This window comes from Anser brachyrhynchus, assembly GCF_964034855.1.
Source record: "Anser brachyrhynchus genome assembly, chromosome: 8".
Lineage (NCBI taxonomy): Eukaryota > Metazoa > Chordata > Aves > Anseriformes > Anatidae > Anser > Anser brachyrhynchus.
Window position 1 is genome coordinate 1,365,664 of NC_137702.1, and position 24,834 is coordinate 1,390,497.

Below are 24,834 nucleotides of genomic sequence, written 5' to 3' on the forward strand. Positions count from 1 at the left end.
CTCGTTTCTCTGAAATCAACAGAATTCCTTGGCTTTCCACAGTTATTGGTGGAGTATATTGCTTGTCTTTTTGACCATACAAATAAAGAAAAGAATATGGAAACTTAATTGGTTACGAAACTACAATAACAGAAAGCCAACAGTTTGTTTACCTGGCATTCCTGCTTCTCTCCTGCTCTCTCAGGCTGTGGAAGCTCAGGGAAGTGACTTAGCAGAAATCCCATTAATTTTTCTGCAGCAGAACACACTGCTGGGAAATTTCACCACAGTCTGTTCCCTAGCTTCAAATCTAGGTGTCAGCTCTGCAGATTTTCCTTGCACGCACAATTTGTACATGCACATCTAATTCTTATGAGTAAGTTTCATCTTAGTATTTTTTTAGCAGAATATTATAACTACTTTTGAATTGAGAGAACACTCAATAAGTAGATTTTATACACATCAAGGAGTCTCAACTTCTAAAAATGTCAATATCTGTTTGAGATGTAATGTTAACCAGATTATAAATAAATCAGGCTGTTCTGAAACATATCACCATAGAGCCAAGAAGGGCTAAACCCTCATCTCCTGTTTTTTAAACTACTTACAAGGTTTTGAGTTACATTTATGAAAAGAATGTACAAAATCAGTCCAAGCAAAGCAAAGCTCATTGGGATCCTTTTTAATGGGATGCCAGTGAAAAAGCAACCATGTATTCATGCAAAAAATCCATAAACAATACAGTCACGCAACATTTCTTGCTAAAACAGCACAAATTATAGCACATAGTGTCAACTTGTGCTCTCCTTTGTCTTCTCATCAATTACAAGAAAAAGCACCTTCTCAAATGCAAGAAATCCAGTTTCATGTAAGTATAACTGAAGGGAAACAAGTCATTTCTGATCCTGGACCGCTCCCTGTTCACTGAGCTGAGCTATATTTGCATGTAAGTATAGATAATTTATGTTGTTGCTTAAGCCATTATTTGTCTGAAACGTAACATGGAAAAAAAAAAAGCATTGGTCAGATAATGCCCCTTTTGTGGTTCTCCAGGAATTTTATATCATGTAATACATTGTTATTTCAAAGGTAAGTAAAATACTCAAATGTTGTATTTCCTTGTTTAAATTTTATTAGCTCTTAATCTGCCTCTAGCAATCCCAAGGAGACAGGCATACAAATACTGCCAGAAAAAATACTGTTTTTTCATGTTTTCAAGGAGACCAAGACGCTGGAAGAACAGCAGTGAAATCAGAGTGCAGCTGGTTATTCACTGGGCAGTGCCAACACGTTTCTGTTGGCTGGTTTTGGCTCAAGGGTAAAGCTTAACACAGAGAAAAAGGTAATTTCGTAATTTAGCTTGACCCAATGCCAAGTTTGCTTGGATAACATAAAACTTAGCTTAATTACAGTCAGCTGATGCAATGAAAACATTTTCATAATAAAGCATACATAAAATTCTGAAAATATAAAAGTAGAATACTCACAGGAACAGAAAAAGAAGCAATTCATTTTCAAGCTAATAAATGACAATATCTTAACATTTTATTTGAGTTCTAGCAGTGGGATAGTCCACTGAAGAACACACACAAGAAAAAAAAAACAGTGAAGATTTTGGGATGTAACATGGCACTCAAATTTACTTTATCCGTGAACTTCAATTGTAAACATTCCTCATTTAAATTTCTCACACCAGGAGCACTGGATCCCCTGTCACATTTCATGCCCATCCTGTTTCTTGGTTGGCACTTATAATTTCCTGTGATAAAGAAATGATTATTTTAGTATTCCCCCTAATTTCCCACTTTAGCTTCAAATCTGTTGGGTGATTTCAAACACACAGGGAAGGACAGGTCCCAGATCCCTGCTCCAGACCCAGTCCCGGCGGAGAAAGGCCACCTCCCCAGAAGTGCTCCCAGTTGGGAGAGGCAGCACGCACACCGCACGCAAGTGGTGGCACCCGCGCTGTGCCTGCCCCCTCCCTTGTCCCTCTAACCCAGTTCCCTCTCAGATCAGGGGTTTCGCCCATTTCTGTGCGCCAAGCAGATGTCACGGCCGCAGGGAAGGCGGTGCAGAGGCCTCGCGGCAATCCACCTTCTCCACCTTGCCAGTATGGCCAGCATCCGTGCCAGGCCAGAGAGGGTGTGCCTGACCGCTGACACCAACTAGCACCGTGTCTTCGGTTCCAGAAATCATCCCAAATGGCTCACTTGGGTGTACAAGATCAAAACAGATGAAAATTGTAAAAGCATTGGGCACAGAATAAGTCTTTCACGAGAAAAATGAAATTAGCTATCAAGCTGCACAGCCTCTTTGTATTCAAGCACAGGAAGCAGCATTTGCAACTGCATATTTCAGACCATGACACAATACAAATAGATGCCCTTGGAATATCAAATTATTTGTAGCTTTTCAAGGCATTCGAAGATAATGAACAATTGAACAGTGACATGTACTTCAAAAACTATTCAGAAAAACATTCTTCCCATAGGCATTACAAAGCACTTAGCTTTGCATTATTCTCCTCTACTGTAGGCAAACACATAAAACAAACCTCACATTCCATTTTAACAGAAACCCAGAACAATAACAGTGTAATGGAACAGCTAGAAAATGTACAAATAGTGATGAAGTGATAGAACTGTACTAAGAATAGCAATTACAACAGCAAAAACATTTAAAAAAATGCTTTTTTTGCTTATACAAAAGTACTTCTATTATTATAGTCCATAAAAATCTCTGTAATTTCTTATTCAATAGAAAATTGTTTTTAAAAATTAGGAAATAAATGCAAACGCTAAACAAGAGTGATTTAATTACATTGCCTTCCTCAAAGGCTAGGATAAGACATGATTTTTATGTCAAAGTAATTTGTTGGGATTATTTGGTTATCTGTTGGAACTGTCATCTTCAGAAAACAAAGAAACAGAATGCTATTTGGATAGACCAGCAATCTCTAGAAATCTCTATTTAAGAAAAGATCAATACTAGAATAAGGAAGGTATTTGAACCAGAATTATGGTGCATTGCTAAGAATTTGCAGCAAAAAATAGTGTGAAGTAACTTTATTAAAGAAACCTGTGCTTACAGAACACTTTCTGGAAGAATGACCAGAGGAAAGCACAAAATTTATTATATTTTGGTGAGAAGTGATTTTGCATGTGCCCATAGTCTGCTCCTTTATATATCCTCTGTAATTAAAACAAACAATATTGCTGGAAAACCCTGCTAAAAGTCCCCTGGGGAAGGCCCTTTCACACTGTTCTTTGCAATCATTTCAGAAAGCATCAGTATAGAATTACAAGACCTGTGATACAACTGAAGGAAGTAAAATTTCATGCCCTGTGGACTAATGACTTTTTAAACCCTTCACAAATTTCAGTATTATTAATTTCTACCCCAGACTAATTCCAGCTTTGGTAATTATACTTTTCTTACCTACATTTTAGTTCTTCATAATTTTCACAAAGCTTTTCTTTTGTTCTGATAGTTACTACGAGAGGATTGCTACTTAAGGTCGTTGGGAACCCAACCCAAGTCAAGAAGAGTCAACAGGAAGCCAAACTCCTGGATTTGGGAGGTTGTCACCATACACACTGCTGCTTCATAAAATTCCTTAATGCCTGTGAGTGATAAAGAAAGTCTTCCTACTTCCTTAGAGAAATACTAGTGCTTAGTACTTATCCCCATTTAAACCAGTGAAAGAAATGTGATCCTCAATAGCTGAGTATTTTGGTCGTCGCTCAGCATGACCAAGTTTTATTTGGTAATAGCTGAGTATTTGAGGTCATTGCTCAGCATGAGTCGCATGCTATATATTAAGTCCTATACAATATAAAAGATTTATATTACAGTCAAAATTCAAGACATTTCAGGGATGAGGCAGTCTATTCAGTCGCACATGTAAGAAAACTAAGTTTTCAACAGTATTCAACAGACCACACAGATACCCTCAGCAACTTGGAAAGCTATGAAGTCTTTGTTCTGCAAAGGCAGTGCAAGCAGGTAGATTTTTCAAACACAGAAGAACTAGGATGACATGTACATCTTTTATTTTTATTTATTTCTTTATTTGGAATTCTGCTTAAGGAAATTCATTATCTTCTTAACTAATAAATAATTCTAAACAACTACATTCATAACAAAATATGATGCACAATTACTCAACAATTCAGAATAACAAAATGAAAAGCAAACACATTTCCACCCCCCAAAAAAGCTTTAAAATGTTATGGCCTATTTTCTAAAATCTTTTTTTAAAAGTACATCCTTTCTAGAATTAGATTAAAGAAACTATGAAAGAAGCATAAATATATACTGCTATTTATCAGCTTAAGCAAGCATCTCATTATTGTTATCTTCATTTTATTCTCTTATAAAGTGAATTCCTAATCTAAGGAAAATAGTAGTTTCATGGAAATTAATTAGAATAAAATCTAATCTCTTTTTAATTAATGGATCTTTTGTGCAGTAAACCCACTAATCCCTGTTTCTTGGTAATCATGAGAGAAGTTCTCCTTACCTAAATAAACAAAGAAAATTGTTGTATGGCTCACAAAACTTTGATTTAAAGATGGAACAAACTACCTTGACAAACTTCAGTTGTCTTGAAAGAGTAGGAGAGAAGTTTTTCCGCAAGACACAATATAGAAGAATTTTGTTGTTCTCAGAAACCTTTCCTGCTACAGTGGGCCTACACTCCTTCAGAAGGAACCATTTTCCTTTTTTGCTCAGGAAGTAAGTCAAAGTTCACTTAAAAAAAAAAAAAACAGCAAATAAAAGTAATTTCTCTGAACATATTTTTACCTAGTTGGTTTAGTTTTATCCTAAATGGTGCAAAATGGTATCTTCAATATGTTTTACTTCACCATTAACAGCATTAAAAAACCTTGCAAGTGGCAATTACCGGGCAAGCAATTTGAAAGATTTGTAACATGAAAACCAGTTTCAAATTGCCTTTGGAAGCCACTAGATTTCTTGTTAATAGTCCATTTAAACCAAGAATTTACAAATTGAGTATTTGAAAGATTTGACTGCAATTATAAAACGAGCTCTCTTGATCATCTTGGACCTACAAAACTTCAAATTGATACGCATGCTAAAAAAAAAAAACACAAAAAACAACAGGGTAGAAAGCAGTGGTAAACAAAACAGGGCAGAAAGCACCGGTAAGACAATTTTAAGAAGCTGTGGGATTCACATCTTTGCCTGATATCAGCCAGCACTGATTCTCTTCACCCAGCCTAAAGCCGGCTCTTCTAGAGCAAGTTCCCCAGGACTCCTGTGTGTTAACACCGCCGCTGCAGGGCATCTGCCCCACACATGCAGGTTCTTTAAGATCTTGAACATCTTCATTATTAATAATAATTTTAAAGCATTGAAGGGAACTTAAATTTTTAGAAGCCAACAATAGTTCTCTGATACCTTTTTCAAAAGTGCCAAGTAGATATATGAAAAAAGAGGTAGTAAAGTGTTACTGTAAAGAACTCCAGAACTTGCCTCTGTAACTGGTTATATAAAGCACTTTTTCTGTTTTCCAATATATATTAGAGACGAATTTATTTTACTTCCAAACAAGTGTTTGATGTAACACTCCCTTCACATACTTCTTATCTCAGGGAGGTCTCAGTTCCTGGTGCGCTGCCATGGTCTGTGATCTGAGTCCACGTTCAGAAAGAAAAACAACGGATAATGAGGACTGTAGGACCAGCCCACACTACCTGACAAGGTATCAACATAAAATGCTCTCGCTGTTGAAATTTCATTCAGAAAACTCTGCAAGAAATTGCAGAGTACAAGTAATCTGGTAGTGCTAGAAAGTTACTGAGAGATCCCGAGAATAAAGAACACAGAAGTGTGAATGAGAGCATTACAAGGCTGAAATGAGTAATAACGGTAACATTTGCCAGAGGGTTCAGAAAATATTAATTATATTCAAACAGCAGACAATTCGCTTCACTGAGTTCTTTGTCATACATCACAGATAAGTAATGATTTTTCTGTTCCTTTTCTTCCCCTTATTATCAGCATAATCAACAACATTAATATGCTAATATGTTGGTTCTCTGCAGTGTGTTACGCTGTCAAGCTTGGAAATCACAAATACGCCAACCTCGGTAGCAGGCCCAGCCTCCATCACCCCTTTCTAGCTCTCCAAGAAGTCACCACCACCAGAGGAGACGGAAGCAGAGCACGGTTCCTTGCGATACCCAAGGAGCCGGCCCCCGCACCCCATCCCACCTGGGCTACCAGAGGCAGGGAGCCAAGCCCCCTGCGACCCCGCGGGGCCACCCGTTAGGACCACCCCCGTACCCCTCACCTTCACAGTGCCAGCTTAAACCCTGACGGCACAGCTGGCTGATCGCAAGGGGAGGCTGGAGCCCAAATTCCTCGGCCACTATTTCTTTTCCTGGTGCCATTCCCTCCTCTCTACCACGCCTTGCAGATGGTAGTACCGCTTTTCTTTTCGGATCCCATAAAGCAGTTGTTCTGCTAAACAAAAGCATTTAGCCCGATTTCTGATTCTACAGCTGCTGAAGGCACAGACAGTACGGAAGGTACTCCTCTGACCCCAGGGGGACGTTGGGAGCTTTCCCATTCATACAGGGCAGAATTTCACGTTATATTTTCTCTGCTGAAACAGAGATTTGATAATAGGGACTAGGAATACAAAATGGAACAAAGCTGAGCATGTGGTTGGAATTAAAAAAGAAAAAATCCTTACTTTTCCTTCAGTCTTTCCTCGCTGATATTCCTCTAGCACTGGCTAGACATGCACTTTTCTTTTCTCTTCCCTCCTTTAATTAATTGTGTGCGCTCTTTAGGAGATTTACATTGTGTCCACTTTCAATCTCAATCATTGAAATAATTAGGGATCTTCAAAGCACTCAGAGTCCTCTTAATTTGCAGTACAACTTTTCATTTATAAAAACAGCACTATGAATAATTTAGATCTCTTAAAAACTGCAGAAAAATTATATCTGCGTGTACAAGCTGTGCCCTCTTCATCCAGCTTTTAGTGTTTAACTCTGCTGCTCGCCCTTCTATCACGTTCACACCACAGAATCACAGAACCATCCGGGATGGAGAAGACCTCTAAGACACCTGAGCTCTGCCTTGTAGGAAACTCAGCGTGAGTTTCATCCGAAATTCATGCCGGGGTTCTCCAGCGGCGCGCAGTAGGCACACCGCTCCTTCCCAGCCTCCCGGGAGGACGGGCGCAGCACCCTCCAGACGCCCCAGCAGAGAACCACGCACGTCTCGAAGGTGCTCGCACAAGACCGAGTGTCTGAATTGGCCCTGAAGGCTGGAGGTCGCAGCGTATTCGAGAGTCAAAGCAGGGAACCTTTCGAGGTCTGGGACCTCATTTCTGACTGACCGTCATGAGATTTGGGAGATTTTCCAAAAAAAATAAAATAAAATAAAATTTAAGGCAGAATTAATTTTGCAAATTTTCAATGAATTTGAATAACCAGAACTTTAAACGCTCCGTGACAAAGGATCAAGTCTGTACCTTTTCAACAAAGATATTCATAGATATCAATGAAAGTTTACTATCGGTCTTGCCTTGAAATTGATAATCAAGATTTTCTGAGGCAATGTTTATGGATGCGCTTAACCTTAGGCACCGATTGCACCTAGAAAAGGCAGTTTAGAGAAAGCAAAAAAGGTTTTTTTGTTTTGTTTTGTTTTTTTTTTTCTTTTCAAAACTGTATCCTATTCTCCCTAAAAACAGTTTTTGCATAACCTTATGGAAAATTCCAGTTTTGTTCGGTTTGATATTGCACAAGAACTGTCAGCATTTCAACAATTCATTGCATACCAGTAGCAAATGTTGAAAATTAATAATTATGCTTTTAACTACTAGAAACTACAGTCTGATGCCCCACTGTACAGATACTTAAGCAGGAGAGAATGCCAACAAACCAAGAAGAGAAATAACCTAATTTATAAAGTGTGCTTTCTGGAATCTGGGAAATTTACATTTAAGCTTAGATCTTTGATTTATTTCAGCTTTTACTTGAAGTAATCCGTTAGTTTAAAAGATGATTTGGTATGTAATTTATTATGAAATATGCTTTACTTCTTGCCTTATGGTTTTTGCTGCCAATATGAAGGCCAGAACTGCTATCCAAAGGAATAGTATAGAAAACATAATTTACCTGCTAAATACATTAACTAAACAAATTGCTATTTAAATATGACTTTCATTAAGTCTGGTTTTCTTCCTCATAGAGGAAAGGGATCGTACAGAATACCCAATTACTTTCCAGCGCTTTACATCACAATCTGTCTGCATTATTCGTGACATATTAATCAGCTTAGCAGGAGCTTACTACGGGAAAACTGTATTCGTTTTGCTGAGCTTGCGGAATGAAAGTTCCAGAGATAATAATGTGCAACTCCAAACTGCAGTTAGAAAAAGAAAGTTTTAATTAACAGGGACAACTATGACTCACAACAAAAGCTGATCTCCTGAAAGAGCCCAGGCAGAGGTGTGCTGGGACAAGGGCGGTCTCTCTCCCCTCTCACTGCCACCCTGCTCAGCATGTGTAAGATACAGTCACATCGCAGCAGATATTACCAAAGTCCAAAATAGAAGGAGATTAAGATGATTTTTGACATGTCCAAAACAAGGTTACATTTGAAAAACATGTAACAAACTGCCCAGAAAATACGGGTTGCTACCATGGTAAATGTTCAACACGTGCCTACAAACTTTTTTTTCAAAAACCTTTTGCTTTCTGAAAAATAGAAAATTGGCAATCCCCACCCCCCCAAAAAAAAAGCAAGAGGTTTCTTGCCAGCGTACTCGATCACTGAAACTCCACCTAGAAACAGTTTCCCAAATACCTTTCTACCATTGTTCATATGCAACCAAAAACTCTTCCCCCGCCTTACTCTCCCCCTTCTCTCTACAGACCTTACATTTTGAAAAGAAAAAATCCATCATTGCCATCAGTTCCTCTTTCTTTCATCATTCTATCCCCCTTCCCTGCTACAGATTAATTTTTTTTCGTTGCTCCCTATTTCTTTCACCATATCCACTAATGCTGTAATGTGCTTACATGTATGTTCATAAATCCGATTATCAAAACGCAAAAGCCTGTATACCAAAATGCCAGCACAAGTGCAATCTCAAAACTACCCATGAAAATTGGTTACTCAAATACAAGAATGCAATTTGTCATCTAAACAGGCATTCATCTCTACAAATACCTCACTACCTACGAATACCTGAGTACATCTCCTTTGTATTTCAACGCGTATAGTAGCTGCCACAATTCCCTCTTGCATATTTTTAGGTAGAATCAAGTAATTAAATCTGAACCCTCAACACCAATTAGTTCCATCATTACCCTTGAGCAGTGACGCACCAAGCACAAACACCCTCGATTAAAAGCCTTCAGAACTCAGGGATTGCATTTCATCTTCAGAGCTTAAAATATATTTATACTAGAAAAGTTCCTTTTATTTCAGTAAGGACTATATTGTATTACGTAATTACAGAGCTATGACTCTTTTAGATGAACGCATACATAGGAAGTATCTCTGCAGAGCATTCTCTTTCCGCCCAACCAAACTGATTTCTCATTAAATTCTTGCAAAGTTCAAATTCTGTGGCAGGAAGGAATCTTGGGAAGCTACCCTAAGGGAAGGCCTAACAAGAAACACCACAAGAGAAGATGCAGACCGATGCAGAAATGGTATATGACTCTTGGACAAAGTTAATGATGCCATGGCAAACGAGCAAACTTATTTACTGATATTTCATGAGTAAGTATCGCAGTTCATTGAATACACACCAAGAATATTTAAGACTAGGAAAAGACACCACAAGTAATTGGAATTAATCATTTCTGGTAAATGATTTCTTACAATTTGCTTTCCCTTTCCTAAGGACAGCTGTGGGTGGCACATTCTCACTTTCTGCAGGCCAGGTTTTGACACGTCAATGCATTTTCCAGTTTTCTCTGTTTGTCGTTTAAACATGTTTTGCCACTGTCCACTGCCCCATCATCCGGAACTGAGATCAGGAAAGCACCCTGCGCCACATCAAACCGATGTCTTCTTTTTTGGGCAGCGCGGGGCCGTCCCTGCTCCAGCCCCCTGCGGGGCCCACGCCACCACCCTGCCCCACGCCAGCGCCTCCGGCTGCGGGGCCGCTGCTGCCTGGGAGCTCGGGGAGCCCAGCAGAACAGGAGGGCTAATTGTCGGGCCCGAATTTTCGGGCTTACGTCTATTCTCTCTACTATTCCAACAGATAAAGCAATTTTACCCAGCCATTCCCTGGTTATTTTTTGCAGAATACCCAGCCTCCATTGCCGTCACGCCCACTGTTGAACCAGACATCCCTGCCAAATCCACATGCTAATGCTACGCCAGGAGACACCCCTGCTAACGAGAAGCAGCCACCTCCCCTCATCTTTCGCCATGTGAAACTTCAGGCTCTGGAGCAAGCTAGTCCTTTAGGCTCCCTTCCCGGTCAGCACCTTAGCGTGCAAATTTATTCCACCTCAAGTTAGTGGTTGGAAACCTATGGGAAGAATAATGCAGGCTATTCAAAACAGGGCATTTGAAAAAAAAATAAATGTATTTCTAAAGGTTTTCATCAGCAGAGGGCTCTAGAACTACATTCTCTTAGGTACAGTGCTCCCTCCCATGATTAATCTGTCCCAGTTTTTTTTAGTCAATTAACATGCTGTTCTTATGGTACAAATGTTCTCTAAAAAATTCTCACAGCTGAGCTGTCAAACACTGAAATTCAGTACATTGGAATGTCAGGTTTTTAACAAAGTCCTGGAGTTTGTAAAGTATAATCAGAACTTTAATGCCCAATTATGCAATCTTAGCAATAACTTTCTGAAGAGAATTTTATTGCTTTCACTGTAAACTGGGACCATCAGCCAGAACTGTTCCACCCAAGGAATACAGAGGCTTGGTTCTTAATGGAGGGCTTCATCCCATTTCATCAGAAATTAGAGGTGTGACCATACCAGCACTGGAAGATTCAAGCTCTTTGGCCCATTCTCTCCCTGCAGCAACAATGATTTTCTTTGTTTTGTTTTGTGGTCTTGTGTTTTGTTTTGTTTTTCCTTAGTATTTGCCTTGCTTATTCATGCTTTTGTCTGGTGGTCATAATTAAATTGTTAACTATTCATTCTTACAAGACATAAGGTCTTTCCTTGTCTCAGCTCATTTAGTTTAGCAGACGTTCTTCAAGTCTGCGATACCTCCCCTGAGCAAGCACAATGAATACTAAAAGTCCAAATTAATTTCTCACAGCCTGAAATAAGATTAAAAAAAAAAAGTGGACAAAGCACTAAGCAAAATTTTAGCATCCACCCACCTGCTAAACTAAGTCTTAGCTGTATATAAACAGTGATGGCCTTTTGGTAGCGATTTATAAATAGCCATACAACTTCCATTGTACAATCTGCTCTGGCTAAAAAAAAAAAAAAGGAGAACAAACACGGCCTAGAGGCACGTAGTTTTAAGCTAGAGAAAAGTGAAATGTGGAATTTGTTGTCCTTGACTGAATTAGCAACACCATGGTATTTTAATGGGCATGTTTTCTGTACTAGGTATCGGCTATTAAAATCATTTGGACAACTAGAAGCCAGGGCAAAAACTCCACTGAAGCAGGTACTAGGTTAACGCCAATCAGCAGTGAAAAGACATGCCCAGACCTGACTGAATTACAGCGATGCCATAATATTCATACCACTTTTTGTCGAGATGTTAAAATATACTCCTAATCACATTTTTAAATGTCCAGGAACATTATAAATTCTTTAAATTCCTACAGAAGCAGTCAATAATATCATTTAATCTACTTCAGAATGCAACACTCAAGCAGTTGCATTTTATGAGGATTTAGCAAGTTCTCCTGAACTGCGTCAGTGTAGTATTTGATTTGCCTTTTTCCATAATCAAACCGAATAAACCCTATTTGTCATTCTTACAATGTAAGCAAAAGAATCAAGGATTATCTCGAAAGTTTTATAAATTTAATCTAGGCAGTTCATGATTTCAGCAGTTTGTTCCTGCAACTTTCTACTGGTAACTGTGAAAATCCTGTATTGATAACTTTCTCCACATGAACAGCACAGCAGGACACAGCCCACAGTACCTGCTCAAGTGTCCTTCTGTATTTGACATTTTTTCTTTGCTATCGCCTGACCCACCAGAAGACTTTAATGCTAAATTATACTGAGAGATTTATAACATGCTTGTAATACACACAAATTGAAAGATGCTTAGTCGCTTTTCAGTCTCTATATGGCTTATTTTTATGTGACTCAGGGAAGGCAACGGAAAGGGCTGCTGTATGGATATGGATGTCCACATGAAAAATAAACAACCCATACACTGAACTTGCAGTCCTTAGCTCTGGGTGACCACGGAACAACACTGAACTTAAAGAAAAGAAATGAGAGATCATGCATTTACTAATGTTCTACAGGTAACCAGCTCTTGTAACTTGGAGATGATTCTGCTAAGATCAATCACGCACATTTCTTCTTTGAGTTCCATAATGCCAAAATAAAAATTATTTCCCTACATAGCCGAAAAAAGGCAAAAAAAAAAACCAAACCCATCCTATCAGAACTTGACTTAAAATAATTCTCATAACAATCTACGTATTTAACTCCACCTAATGAGTGGTAAGGAAGGTTAGCTTTTAACCGCTACCAGAAGACCTGGGACTGTGAGACACCACCAACAGAATCCTTACTGCTCATGGTTTGGGTGGCTACACACAAAGAACAGCATTTAACTCTAATTGCCACCTTTCAGGTCGTTCAGTATATCCACTGTTTTCCAGCTGTCAGCTACACTGGTTTTGACAGTTTCACACCCTGTTGTCGTGCAAGAGAGGGACTTGCAGAAAACCCTTCTGCAGAAGACATTGCAAAAGCCAGCAAAAAGTACTGGGGAGCACTATTCAGGCGTAAGCTTTAGAGCCAGTTTCCCAGCCTCTTCTGAGGTTCAGAGATTTGAAGACACATAACTGAAGACTGAAATCACAGAAAAAGAATATCACTTTGGTCAGAGTGTCAGCAGCCTGTTGGAAAAAATACATTGATCTGAAAATGAGGACAGGCAAGAGGATGGCTGCAAGAACAAGATCGGGACAGTGTCCATTATTTTAATGCGGGAGAAAATAAGAGTATTTGGAATGGGACATGAAAGAATTTGGAAATGCATGAAAAATCACCAGCAGTCACGATGATTAGAGAGACAGCAAGCAGGAACAGCTAGAGGTAGCGGAGAATGGGAACAAAAGCCGAACATGTGGCTGAAGGAAAGCATTTAGTCAATACACAAGAAAGAGTAAATTGCAAATCCAGCAAAGGGATGCAATGATAGCTTCACTGATGAACCACTGTACTTTGATCTCATAGCAACTGCCACAGACCTTTTTATCTCTATAAAGAGGTGATTACAGCTTTGCTGGGTCAAGTGACATATGGATCAAGACTGCCCAGAGTACAGTACTGTAAGTGCCACTGAACCGCATTAGAAACTGAACACGAACATCTGAATTTCAGCCTGAATGAGGAAAAAACATTTGGAACAGCTTGGAATGAATCCCGTTCCTCCCTCCCACCAAGGAAAACAGATGGTATCAGAAATATGAACAACATCCTAACAGTCCATGCCACTGTTCTTAACGAATAAAAACAGAGAGGCAGAGAAGTATAGGATAAAAGGAACTTTCCTGGTGAATTATGACATCCTACTATGGCTTACCACCTCATCTTTTAATCTGTTACCTAAACTCTTCAACTCCATCTCCAGTCAAATGGTTTCTTGCTCCTGGTGAGCCCTACTGGAATGTTCCTGTAGACCTTCATTTTTTCTAAGATTCATACTCTATTAATAACTGACCTAAAATCATTCAGAGGCTATTTATACCTACTTACTCCTTTGCCGAGAGGCTCATTTATAGGTATGAACTTTACAGAATAGATACATATCTAACTGGAGAAGGAAATTCAGAAGAAGCAGAAGAAATTTATGAAGTCATCAAAAACATTCATCCTTGCAGAACCTTTTTTTGACATTATCTGGTGATCTAAGGCATAAACGAAACAAATTTTCTAAAGTGCTGTAATTTAAACTGACTTTAGTTTTTTCCTTTACCATAATATAAAAACATAAATACAGCAATAAAAAGTAATGCACGAAATGGCTTCTCTATCAGGGAAATGAAGTCATGTATAGCTGTCGTGGGCTCCCCAAGCCTAGCACAGCAGTGCGGCCAGGCATCTGGAGTATGGCATAAGCAGAGAAGCTGAGAGAGGTGGGGATGCTCTGCCCCCAAGAGAGGAGGCCCAGGGTAATCTCACTGCTGCCTTCTACATACGACAGGCGGGGGGATTACAGAGGGGACAGACTTCGGCTCTTTTCAGAGGTGCACAAGAAAAGGCCAAGTGGTAACAGATGCAAGTAACAGCACGGGAAATTCTGACTAAACACAAGAAAAAAGTCACCGTAACAAATGGTACAGCACTAGAACAGGTGGGCCAGAGTCTGAGGAAACTTCATCTCTGACGATACACAAGAGGATGAGCAGCCTAATTTAGCATCAAAGCCAGCCCTGTTTTGAACAAGGAGTTGGACCAGAGACTCTCTGCTTCTCCATTTCAGTAACTCTAAGGTTCTGTGATTTGGTTTATTCAGAGGTTTTCTTTCAGAAGTTCAATTCATACACTGAAAATATGTGAGACTAGGGAAAAGAATTTAGACGAAGGACATTTAAAGCTCTCCTTTTTATCAGGTGTCCTCTTTCATTACATAATGCAGCAGCCTGGGAAAAGTTTTCATGGAGATGAAACATATCCTGCTTCTTCTAAAAGCTATCTGCATTGTTATGAGCCTCAGAAAAAAAAAAAAAAAGGAACAAAAAGACATTAGCAACTATGGTTATGGAGTAATAGTAAATGGAGTTATGGAGTAACAGTAAATAGACATAAACTATATTCCTAAACATGCTTGTTGCCTGCTCAATGACAGAAAACTGACAACCTCTACCTTAGCAATTTTGAATGTTTGGTTGGTTTATATCATATTTGTAGATATATTGTAGATAGTTATTTACAATGTATTATGTAATTACTCCCTTTACTCTTCAAATTAAAGCTTAAAAATCCAAAACACTGTACACATATTTTACAATTAATTCCTTCCTAGTTATGAAATTCAGTCCCTAAAATAAATTGCTCCTGTTTTGTGGTTTGGATGCTTACAACTTCCAGCCTGCTCATCTGCTTGTTAACTTTCTAAGACAATATTTTGAGATTCAAACAGTTGGTTATTGACAGCTGCCAAAACCATTCTGGAATTACTTTTAATTTAAAACTTTTTCAATGTTAAAAACCTTTTGAAAATATGAAATATAATTAGTATGTATGCAGATAATGTACAGTTCAAAAAACTTCATTAAGTAAGAAAATGTGAATCTGAGATCTGTGCCTCTCCAACATATTCAATGACACTCACTTCATTAAATGTCTTCACCAAATACCATTTATCCTAAATGTGTTCAAATGCACATCCTACTCTGCTCTTAGCATAACCATTTCTTATCAGTAGACAGATGTTTTGATGAAAGCTATTAAATTACTTACATTTAAATAAAACTGAAAATTTGACATAATTTTTTAAATTAAAGTCTTGCCTTTTTGGCTCCAAGTAATCTCTGACATATTTATTCATTTGTTTTAATCCTATCAAATCAAACATGAATCATGAATTAGTCCTGTTTTCAGGTTGAAGCTAACTACTGTGATGAAGCTGGAGATCATAATAACAAAGGGAAAGGCTTGTTGAATTTTATCTCTTGTATATTGACAACATCCAGATCTAATATTCAGTGTATCAAAGGACCAATTCCAATTAGTCTCTTAGGTTACCTTAAATTGGCAGTTATAAATGAAAGAACAAGCGTAACAGTGTTCATTCTAATATTACGAAATCTTTTGCTAAATTCTAAAAAATAGACATTTCTGCTCATGCACCTGGCCTTATTTCTGTATCATAAAAAGTTAAAAGGATTTTTTTTTTTTTTACTAACTTGTTTGATGTAAATAGAGGTATCTAAAAAAATAACAAAAATAACAGGAGAAAGTTTGCAGCTGTGTCATCAGTTTCTGATAAAAACTGAGACAAGCTAATCAATTCCCTAACTTTATGTCCAGATATTGAAACATTCAGGAACAAGACAAGTATCAAACTTTGCATATCTATCTTAAATGCCCTGTACAGAGGTCAGAGTCAAATGGGGCTAGTCAAAAATGATGGAGCTTAGTCCCCATTCCAAAAACTTTGCAATCTGATTTCACAGCACGGGCAAACAAACAGACAAAACGGAAATGACAGGGTTGGTAGTAACAAGATATTCCGGTAACATACTGGTACATTTATTTTCATTAGCAAAAATCTACAAGCCATTACATACCTGTCCACTTCCTGGCGTTAGGCAAAGAGTACGGAAGGTTTACGAATAACTGCCTTAGATATTTAAACCAGAGAAGCCACATGTAATTGGTTATTTACTTTGGATACTAGAGCCTGAAAGGTATTTTGAGGAAAAATGCCATGAAAACAGTTTTACAAACCAATGTGTAGAAAATACTCTGTGTAAGTAGCTAGCCTGTAAGAATGGGTGACAACATATCAGTAAAAGCTGGGGAACAGACACTGTAAAGTGAAATCTCCCGTGTGCTCCTTTCCCACAGTATTTTAACCATTGCTGCTCCCCATTCACTCGCCGCATCGAGGGAAACATGCCCATGAGCCAGAGGAAGCTGCCAGCACTCCTCCCGTGCTCTGCCAGCGCGACTGACAGGATGGAAGCTCCTCAGCAGGTACCAGAGCTGCACAGTGGTGAACCTGGGCTGTTACCTTCTTATTTGTGGCTTACTCTCTGTTTCCAGTTCAGACTGGTTGCAAGCTGAGTCAAGAATATATACACGTAAGCACGTACCCAAGTAACAGAGAAACCTGTAAAGTTTGAAAAATTCTAGAGAGATCAGGATGGAAGTTGCTGAACTAGCACTGAGATTTGTGAGCGTCAATTTATAACAGACAATTTATAACAGAATCCTTTATAATAAAAGGATTTCATGTTGTCATCTTCTATGATAGAAAGAAGATATTATTTAGCAGACAAAGAACCTGTCTTCTGGATTTAGAAGATGATTATCACGGATGTCAGTCTGATTGAGAAAGAAGTTCATTCTGGTTTAGAACAAGTTGTTTCTTGAAATTTGCTTGAGCTACTTTTCCTCTTGAAGGGAGTTTTCCTAAAAAGAACCGTCAGCTTACAGACACACGTCTGAAATTAGAAAGCTTGTTGAAAAATATTCTGAAGCACGGTATAACTAATATACCATGGCTCCCTAGCATTTTCATGACAAAAAGCATACCAAATATTTTTCCTACTTCATGCACATTGGCAGCAGCTAAATTCCAACCCACACTTTTATGATCTTCTAAGATATTGCATTTGTATACAAGTGGCCCATTGATATACAATGTGCATGTTTTACAAGTGAAGTTGATTCTAGAAAAAACATGCCAGACTGGCATTGTGTATTACTTCATGAGTTCATGATATTAAACAAAGATAAGGGAGGAGGTAAACAGAGGATGTTCACTTCTTCCTCTCCTCCACTTCTGAAACATTACGTCAGTCAATAAAAAATTTAAATTGGCCAAACTCCTCCGCCTAAGTGTACAGTATTTGCCCTTTCCAAATAGAAATGTCAGACTCTGCTATGACTAAAGATGACTCACAACCAAAATCTCAGCTCTTAACTCTCAGATGAAATCAAGGTTTGAATTTTGCATGTAAACATTTCCTTTCAGAAGTGCATAAACATATACTTTTGAATGCACATTTTAATATTAATATGTATCCGTAAACATTAAAATGCAAGCATTCTACATAAAATTGTGTTTTTCTCATATTTAGCCTCGTGTAATTTGTTTGCTACCCTTATCTGTATTGTCAGTAATTCACAACATTTTCACGTGTCGGGAGAGGCGATTCCCCCCCTCAGCACTGCGAGGCCACCCCCAGAGTGCTGTGCCTAGCCCTCAGCACCCCGGCACAGGTCAGGCCCGGCCTCACTGGAGCGAGCCCAGCGAGGGCCGCTACGATGATTAGTGGACTGGAGCACCTGACACACTGGACATGAAATTCCGCCTGAACGTATGAAAGCACTGCTTTAATGTGAGGGTAGCTGAGCACTGGCGTCGGTTCCCAGAGAGGCTGTGGAGTCTCCATTTGTGGGGATATTGAAACACCGCAGGACACGTTGCTTTGCAGCCTGCCCTAGGTGACTGCTTCAGCAGCGGGTTGGACCGGACACTTTGTGATCCTACAGTTCCATGAAATTTTCTAGTTAAACCTGGTTACCTGTGGATTTCCAGCGGAAATGGAAAGGACACACAGAAGCTCCCTCATCTTTAAAGAAATAGAAGTGAAAAGTCACACAAAATACAAGTCTTTCTTTCATGAGGAAAAGGAAAGAAGAGTCTGAAGCCAAAGTTCCCCAATGCTGCGGGCTCCATTTCTGGTTAAATGCAATTAATCCTTTACTATTAAGAAGAACAAAAAGTGAAATTTCCCATTATCTAATCCAAATTTGATTAATATTCCAACAATGGTGGTATTAACTTTTTGTATGTTACAGAAAATACTGCTGTGCAAGTGTCTGTATTCCCATACACAGACAAAAGTAATAAATGTAACACCGTGCTCCAAACATTCAGACTGAGCATTAATAAGCATCTCTGATGCCATTAAGTTTCAGGAAAGTCAGCACACAGAATATGAGATTTATCCCCATTCAAAATTTCTTGTTTGAATTCTGTGAAGACATTGTGTGAGGTCACTGAAACTCAGTGTTTCTGATTCAAAATCAATTTTCAAAGTTTCAAGACCAACTTCAGAGCCAAGCCTTTGTTTAAAAACGTGTTTAGTACGTTTTATATTAATTCACGTTGTATCAATTGTAACAGTGCACAGTATGGCATGGCTTATCATTTCAAGTCATGTAGAAAAATGAAACGCTCTGAACTAATTAGAGGAGCAGCTGTTTTTAACACCCATGTGTTAGACTGTGATAACATTTCTAGACTACTGAAAATAGCTGCTCCTCCAGTTTACTCAAAAGGTGTCCAATATTTTCTGATTCAAACTGTCAAGATGTTCCATTATAACACAAACAGGAGAAACTTTGACCAAGAAAATAAGGCAAAATGTAGCAGTTTGTAGCGGCTTAAAAATAAAATAAAATGAAACAAAGACAATATTTTGACTTTCATGTATATAACATCCATATGCTGTGTCAAATAATCTCAAATGACATCAAATGTTATTTTGAACTTTTAGTGACAAATAACCAAGTAATTGAAACAAAAATTACTACATTTCAAAGCAATTTTTAAAAATTAAATTCTGACATTTTCCACATAATTTAGGTAAATTACTTCCATTTCAGAATTAGCTGTCCAACTTCACATTTTGACAGCTTCAAGAATTTCCTCGAAAGCGTGTACGTAACTCTGTTCTCTTTGAGACAGACTGAAAGTTCCTGGTCAGGAAGGGATCAAAGTACTACTAACTGTGAGGCAGGGAACGTGGGTTTGATTATTCACTTTCCTGTGGTGGAAATGCCCCTACTAACGCTTCAGGAGATGGAGTTTGTGCCTGCTGATCTAAAGGCAGAGAACTGAAATCACTTCACATTTTCTAAAAAGACACATGAGTATTTTTAAACAGCCCTGACTGACATGCTTCATAATCCTAAGCACCTGCACAGTAATTTCTATGATGACAAATCCTTCCTGTCCTAGCAAGACTTTCTTGTGTCTCTATAACAGAAAGAATAGAGCAGCTGGAACCTACACCAGGGTCTACCTTACTTGACAGAGCCATGAAATTAAGCACAACATACCCAAAGATGATGTCCTCGCTCTTTACTCCCTTTACTCATTATTTCATCACGAGGATGAACCAGCAAACGTGAGGTTTATTAACATCGGCACGTTAACTATGGATCTTCCAACAGTGATCACTCAGTCCACTAGCAGCGGTAAGATCCACCGCTGAAATTCAATTCAAAATGCTCTAGCTTTTGGGAAGGCCACAAACACCAAGTTTTTAGCTTTCCAGCATGATCTACATCAAACAAATAACATAGTTCTGTGATTTTTCCTCTGCATGTGTTGCATGAGACACAGACAATGCTTAGAGAGAGAACTGCTTATCAGATGTTTGGGGAAACATCTCAAAGTCACTTAGCCAGTTAATGCCTGGCTAATAGAAGGCATTATCAGTTATATGGAGACAGATAACCTACATGAATCCACATCAGAAATATAATTTGAATCTGTGACTAATCTCCTAAATAATGTAGAACTTTTTTTTTTAAGGAACATAGCCACGTTTTTTGTATATCCAGAGTTGTGAAAATCAGATAAGATGAATAGTGAGGGCTGCCTTTAAAATGGCATTAGCTCTGCCATACTGTTAGAGTATTTTTCAAATTGACTCACATAGAAGCCCTTAGATTTAAATTTCCGTTGGCAGCTCATGCCAGAATATTATCTTATTTTTCTCAGCAGTTTCATCCCTCCTGACTATAGCTAACTTCCCTATGCATTTTTAACGTAGGAAAGTAGAACTCGTTCCTGCTTTTGTAGCCAAATTGCAAGGAAGGGAAAAGCTGTCAGAAGTCATAGTCAGTGAACGGCTGTGGTTGGAAGGGATGTCCATGATGACCTGGTCCAAACCCTGCACGGCATCAGGCAGGGGCAGCTGGAGGAGGCTGCCCAAGACCGGGTGCAGTCGGGTTTGAGTGTCTCCGCAGATGAGACTTCAACACCTCTCTGGGCAGACTGTTCCCGTGTTTCATTACCCTCACAGCAAAAATGTGTTTTCTTATGTGCAGGTGGAATTTCACGTTTCAGTTTGTGCCTATCGCTTGTTGTCCCCTCTCTGGACACCACAGAGAAGGGTCTGTCTCCAGCTTCTTCACTCCCTGCCTTCAGGTATTTGCACATTTATTTTCATCCCTCCTGAGCCTGCTGGAAGGATGCTCCAGGCTCTTAATCATCCAGTGGCCCTCCACCAGACACGCGCCAGTGTCTGCATTCAGCCAGTGTCTAAGCAGTACGAATGAGAGGGCTCTTAGCTGGCCTAAATTGGCATCATTTTATTGATTTCAGGGGGAACTCAGATCTATTTAGATAGATAATGGCTCCATAATTTGACAGCAGTAAAGGCAACCACTGAGTTGGAAGGAGTAAACATAAAAACATTCTCAGTAAAGATGAGTGTTATATATCCAGTGGTAAAAGTTTATACTAATTAAGTAGCATCACTGAAGCTAAGAGGTAGCTGCTAAAAAATCTCTTGATTTTCAGTTCACTTTCCTCACAATTATAATACAAGATTTTGGTACAGAGAATCCTTATAGTTCTAGGACAGGTGTTTTGTAGTTGTTTGAGCTTTGAAATGCCATTTTTCCCATTTTTGTTTTCCAAATTACAAATGTGTTAATTGAAAACAATAAAAATATATTCTGTACTGTGAAAAGTAATCATGGACATATAGTTAAAGGTTTAAAATATTGATGCAATTTGATTTTGATTTCAAATGTAATAAATATTTCTAATGAAATGTATGCATCATATAATAGTTCGTACCAAAACCTCTACAGGCCAGATCAACTCGACAGGTGTTCTGATATCACAGCACCATGGGATAAAGCACATATCGGTATAGTAGTTTTTACTACTCTATCAAGCACCAGACACGGGACAGAGGGCAACGTGCTTACTGCCATGATGTTGGTCTAAAAGCCCAGCCCCATCTGAGATTAGCACAAAAGCCCATGCCAGTGCACAGCACGGTCAGATTCCCTTCCCACTTCAAGACAAGTACACCAGGAGTAACATTCATTCATCTTCCTGAATTCAGGAATGCTGGTAGAAGAACAAAAAGCACTGTTACGAAAAAACATGTTGACACATTTTAAGAGAGCTCCATGATGTGGATGAAATCCTACTTTTGCTAAATTCAAGCAGTTTTGCCTCTGAATTCCTCTGAACATGGAAGCAGGATTAAGGAAAAACCTGATTAATACAACAGACTTGCTCTCAGAGAAGATTGGTTTTTATATCCCACCCTGCTTATTGCAAAAATCTGCTTCCTCAGCATGATTCAACTAACTAAATAAATAAATAAAAGATTCAACCATGGCAGCCTAAACCTTTTTTACTTTTAAAATACTACAGAAAGTGCCTCATTCTGCAAAGGCAGCCTTAATTACATCTCTTGAATATAACACAAGTTTATTCTCTTCTGTAAATAAGCAAACAGTCCTAACTGAAGGTGACGTTAATTTCCACTCCTGGAGAATCTAGTGTGCTACTTTAATAGATACACATTTACACACGTCTATGCTGTTAGATTTGTTTTTACAAAGAATATCACATAGTACGTATCTCAGGAAACGGTTTTTGAATCTTCAGGAAAAGTTTGAAGAAAATCAACTATGTATTCCCAATGGCCAATATAACGTTGTTAACAGAGATGCCAGGTCTGCTTTTGGTTATGATATTTTCGTTTATTCATTGCTCGCATACCAAAGCACAGGCAGAAGTTCACAGTGTTCCAAGTGCTACTCCCACTGCACTCGCCTTGACATATTTTGACATCTGTTACTGGTTCTTTAACAAGTTTTTACATAAGTATAATATCAGACTGGATTTTCTCAGATCATCCCTTTCACCAAGCAATTCGGAGATGAACTAGACATTATCCAAACATATTTGGGCTGAATTTCACAAATAGTAAAACTTGGGAAAATAAAAAATCTTTCTAAATGAGGTTTAAAAAAAAAATATCAAAGAAAGGCTCCACTTTTTACTGATATAACCCTACCAGTAAATAGGTTACATTTTTAAAGAAGGAAGTTATATTAAAAAAACACTAATCTTACCAGAAGTAAGCAACAGAGACCTTAGAGAGGTTGTTCCAATAGGGCTGCATGCTGCTTATTGTTCATTTTGTATCTTCCTAATTCACTTTTATTTGAATGCCCACTTTGCAAATAATCTCCTTTACTTCACTTCAAAATGCCATAACAATAAAAATACAGCAAACCCTTCTGACATATTTAGATTGCTGTTCATTGTTTGCTTGCATTTTAATTAATTGCAACATAACCTTTTCAAGTAGATTTAAAGCTTATCAAACAAGACAAAACCTTCAATTTCAAGATGGAAACAACTCATTGAAAAGTAAGTTTTCATTTACGTTTTAAAGCTGACCCAGTAGACTGATGGCCATAAAGACACTTGTATTTCTTTCTCATGAAGAGAGCATATCCTAATATCTGAGCCCTTAGACGATAATCACAGTGTAGCTGGAACCTACTCTCAGCTGTACTTGTGTAAATCTGCAATACTGTCATTTATTTCAGTAGATTTCAGCTGAAATACTCTAAAAGCAACATTTGTTTTAAAATGAATGGGTAAGTGTTAAAAGAACTTGCAATTTAGCACTCTCCAGACTAGACACACACTGTACACTACCAAGTACTATATTGTTAGTTAATTCATTCAAATGATTCTTTTCCTCTTTTTTGTTTAGACATTAGAATGAAAATCTAGTGACTGCTGCTTAGCACCCTTTCAGAATGAAGTCTATGCATGTGCATCAATTAAACAGCTCTGATTACAAGAATCTTAATATTTATTAAGGAAAAAAGGAAGTATCTACTTGCTATTTATTTTTGTAGCTGCGTAACTTCTTGTAACTTCTAGGTAGTGACCATTTTGATTCACAACAGTTTTCACGTGGTGAGTTCCTAAAAGAAAAAAAAAGAGAAGAATTTTTAATTATGTATGATTAAAGAGGCCCCATTAAAAGCAAGTAGGTCAGCACTTCCTTTGAAAGACTGCTTTGAATGAAGTCATTACAGTAATACTTGTGCTCCAAGCTACCTACCTTTTAATTTACACATTCTACTCTTAACGTAGGCCCAGCCTAACCAGTTAGCTTTAAAATGCTCAAAGCGAAATGAAAATAACTTAAAAATGAAAAGAAGGGCAAAGTTACGTCTCCAAAATGTGTTTCCTGCTGTCAATCAGCTAACACAATCGTACCATTTTATAAAAGTTTGATAATCTCATAAAATCAAATTTATACTAGACCTATCCTGATATCTTGGCACTTGCCATGGATCACAATGGATAGAAGTTATTATAATGGACATTTGAGACTGAAAGGTAAATTTTATTGATATCTTTTTAGTGGTGTAATAGAAATACGAAAATAAAAAACTTGCTACAAACAAATGTGCCAATGAGATAAGTTAGAATGAAACTACCTGACTGAGTAGGGGAAGAAATGGACCCATTCTGTATCTTATGGAAAGTTCTCCAGCAGTTAATTTACAGAAACTCCATATATTTACAGAAACTACCATCTATACTCTCCAGTATTATTTAATATCGGTACCAGCAGAATATCAAAGAAGTGCCAAACATCACGTTACTTCCTCTTCACTCAAGCTTGTAAGCAGATATGAAAGAAGCAGATCACGAAGCTCAAGGGAAAAAAAAAAAAAAAAAAAAAGAATCTCTCTTACATCAGGTTCACCTTGAGCTCAGTAAAGCACAACTTTTTTTTTTAAATCCAGCTCCTTGCTTTGATCCAACAACTGTCGAAGACACCGGTGTACACCTACAGCATCCATAACCCCAGAGTAAAGGTGCTGGACCTCTGCACGCCTGTGACCAGCCGTTCAGAAAGGAGACGCTCAC

At 38.3% G+C, this 24,834-nt stretch overlaps 1 protein-coding gene across 31 annotated transcripts in view; it reads right to left on the reverse strand.

Moving 5' to 3' along the window:
- LRRC7 (leucine rich repeat containing 7) overlaps window positions 1-24,834 on the reverse strand; it is a 181,828-nt gene that overhangs the window by 98,335 nt on the left and 58,659 nt on the right. For 24 of the 31 annotated variants that reach the window (XR_013954202.1, XM_080601783.1, XM_080601803.1 and 21 more), the window contains one exon: window positions 23,793-23,876. Coding sequence is in view for 29 of the 31 variants with exons in the window: in XM_080601803.1 (XP_080457929.1) it covers window positions 23,793-23,876 (84 nt within the window). In the remaining 2 variants the exon portion in view is untranslated. The other 7 variants (XM_080601781.1, XM_080601779.1, XM_080601780.1 and 4 more) reach the window with 2 other exon arrangements.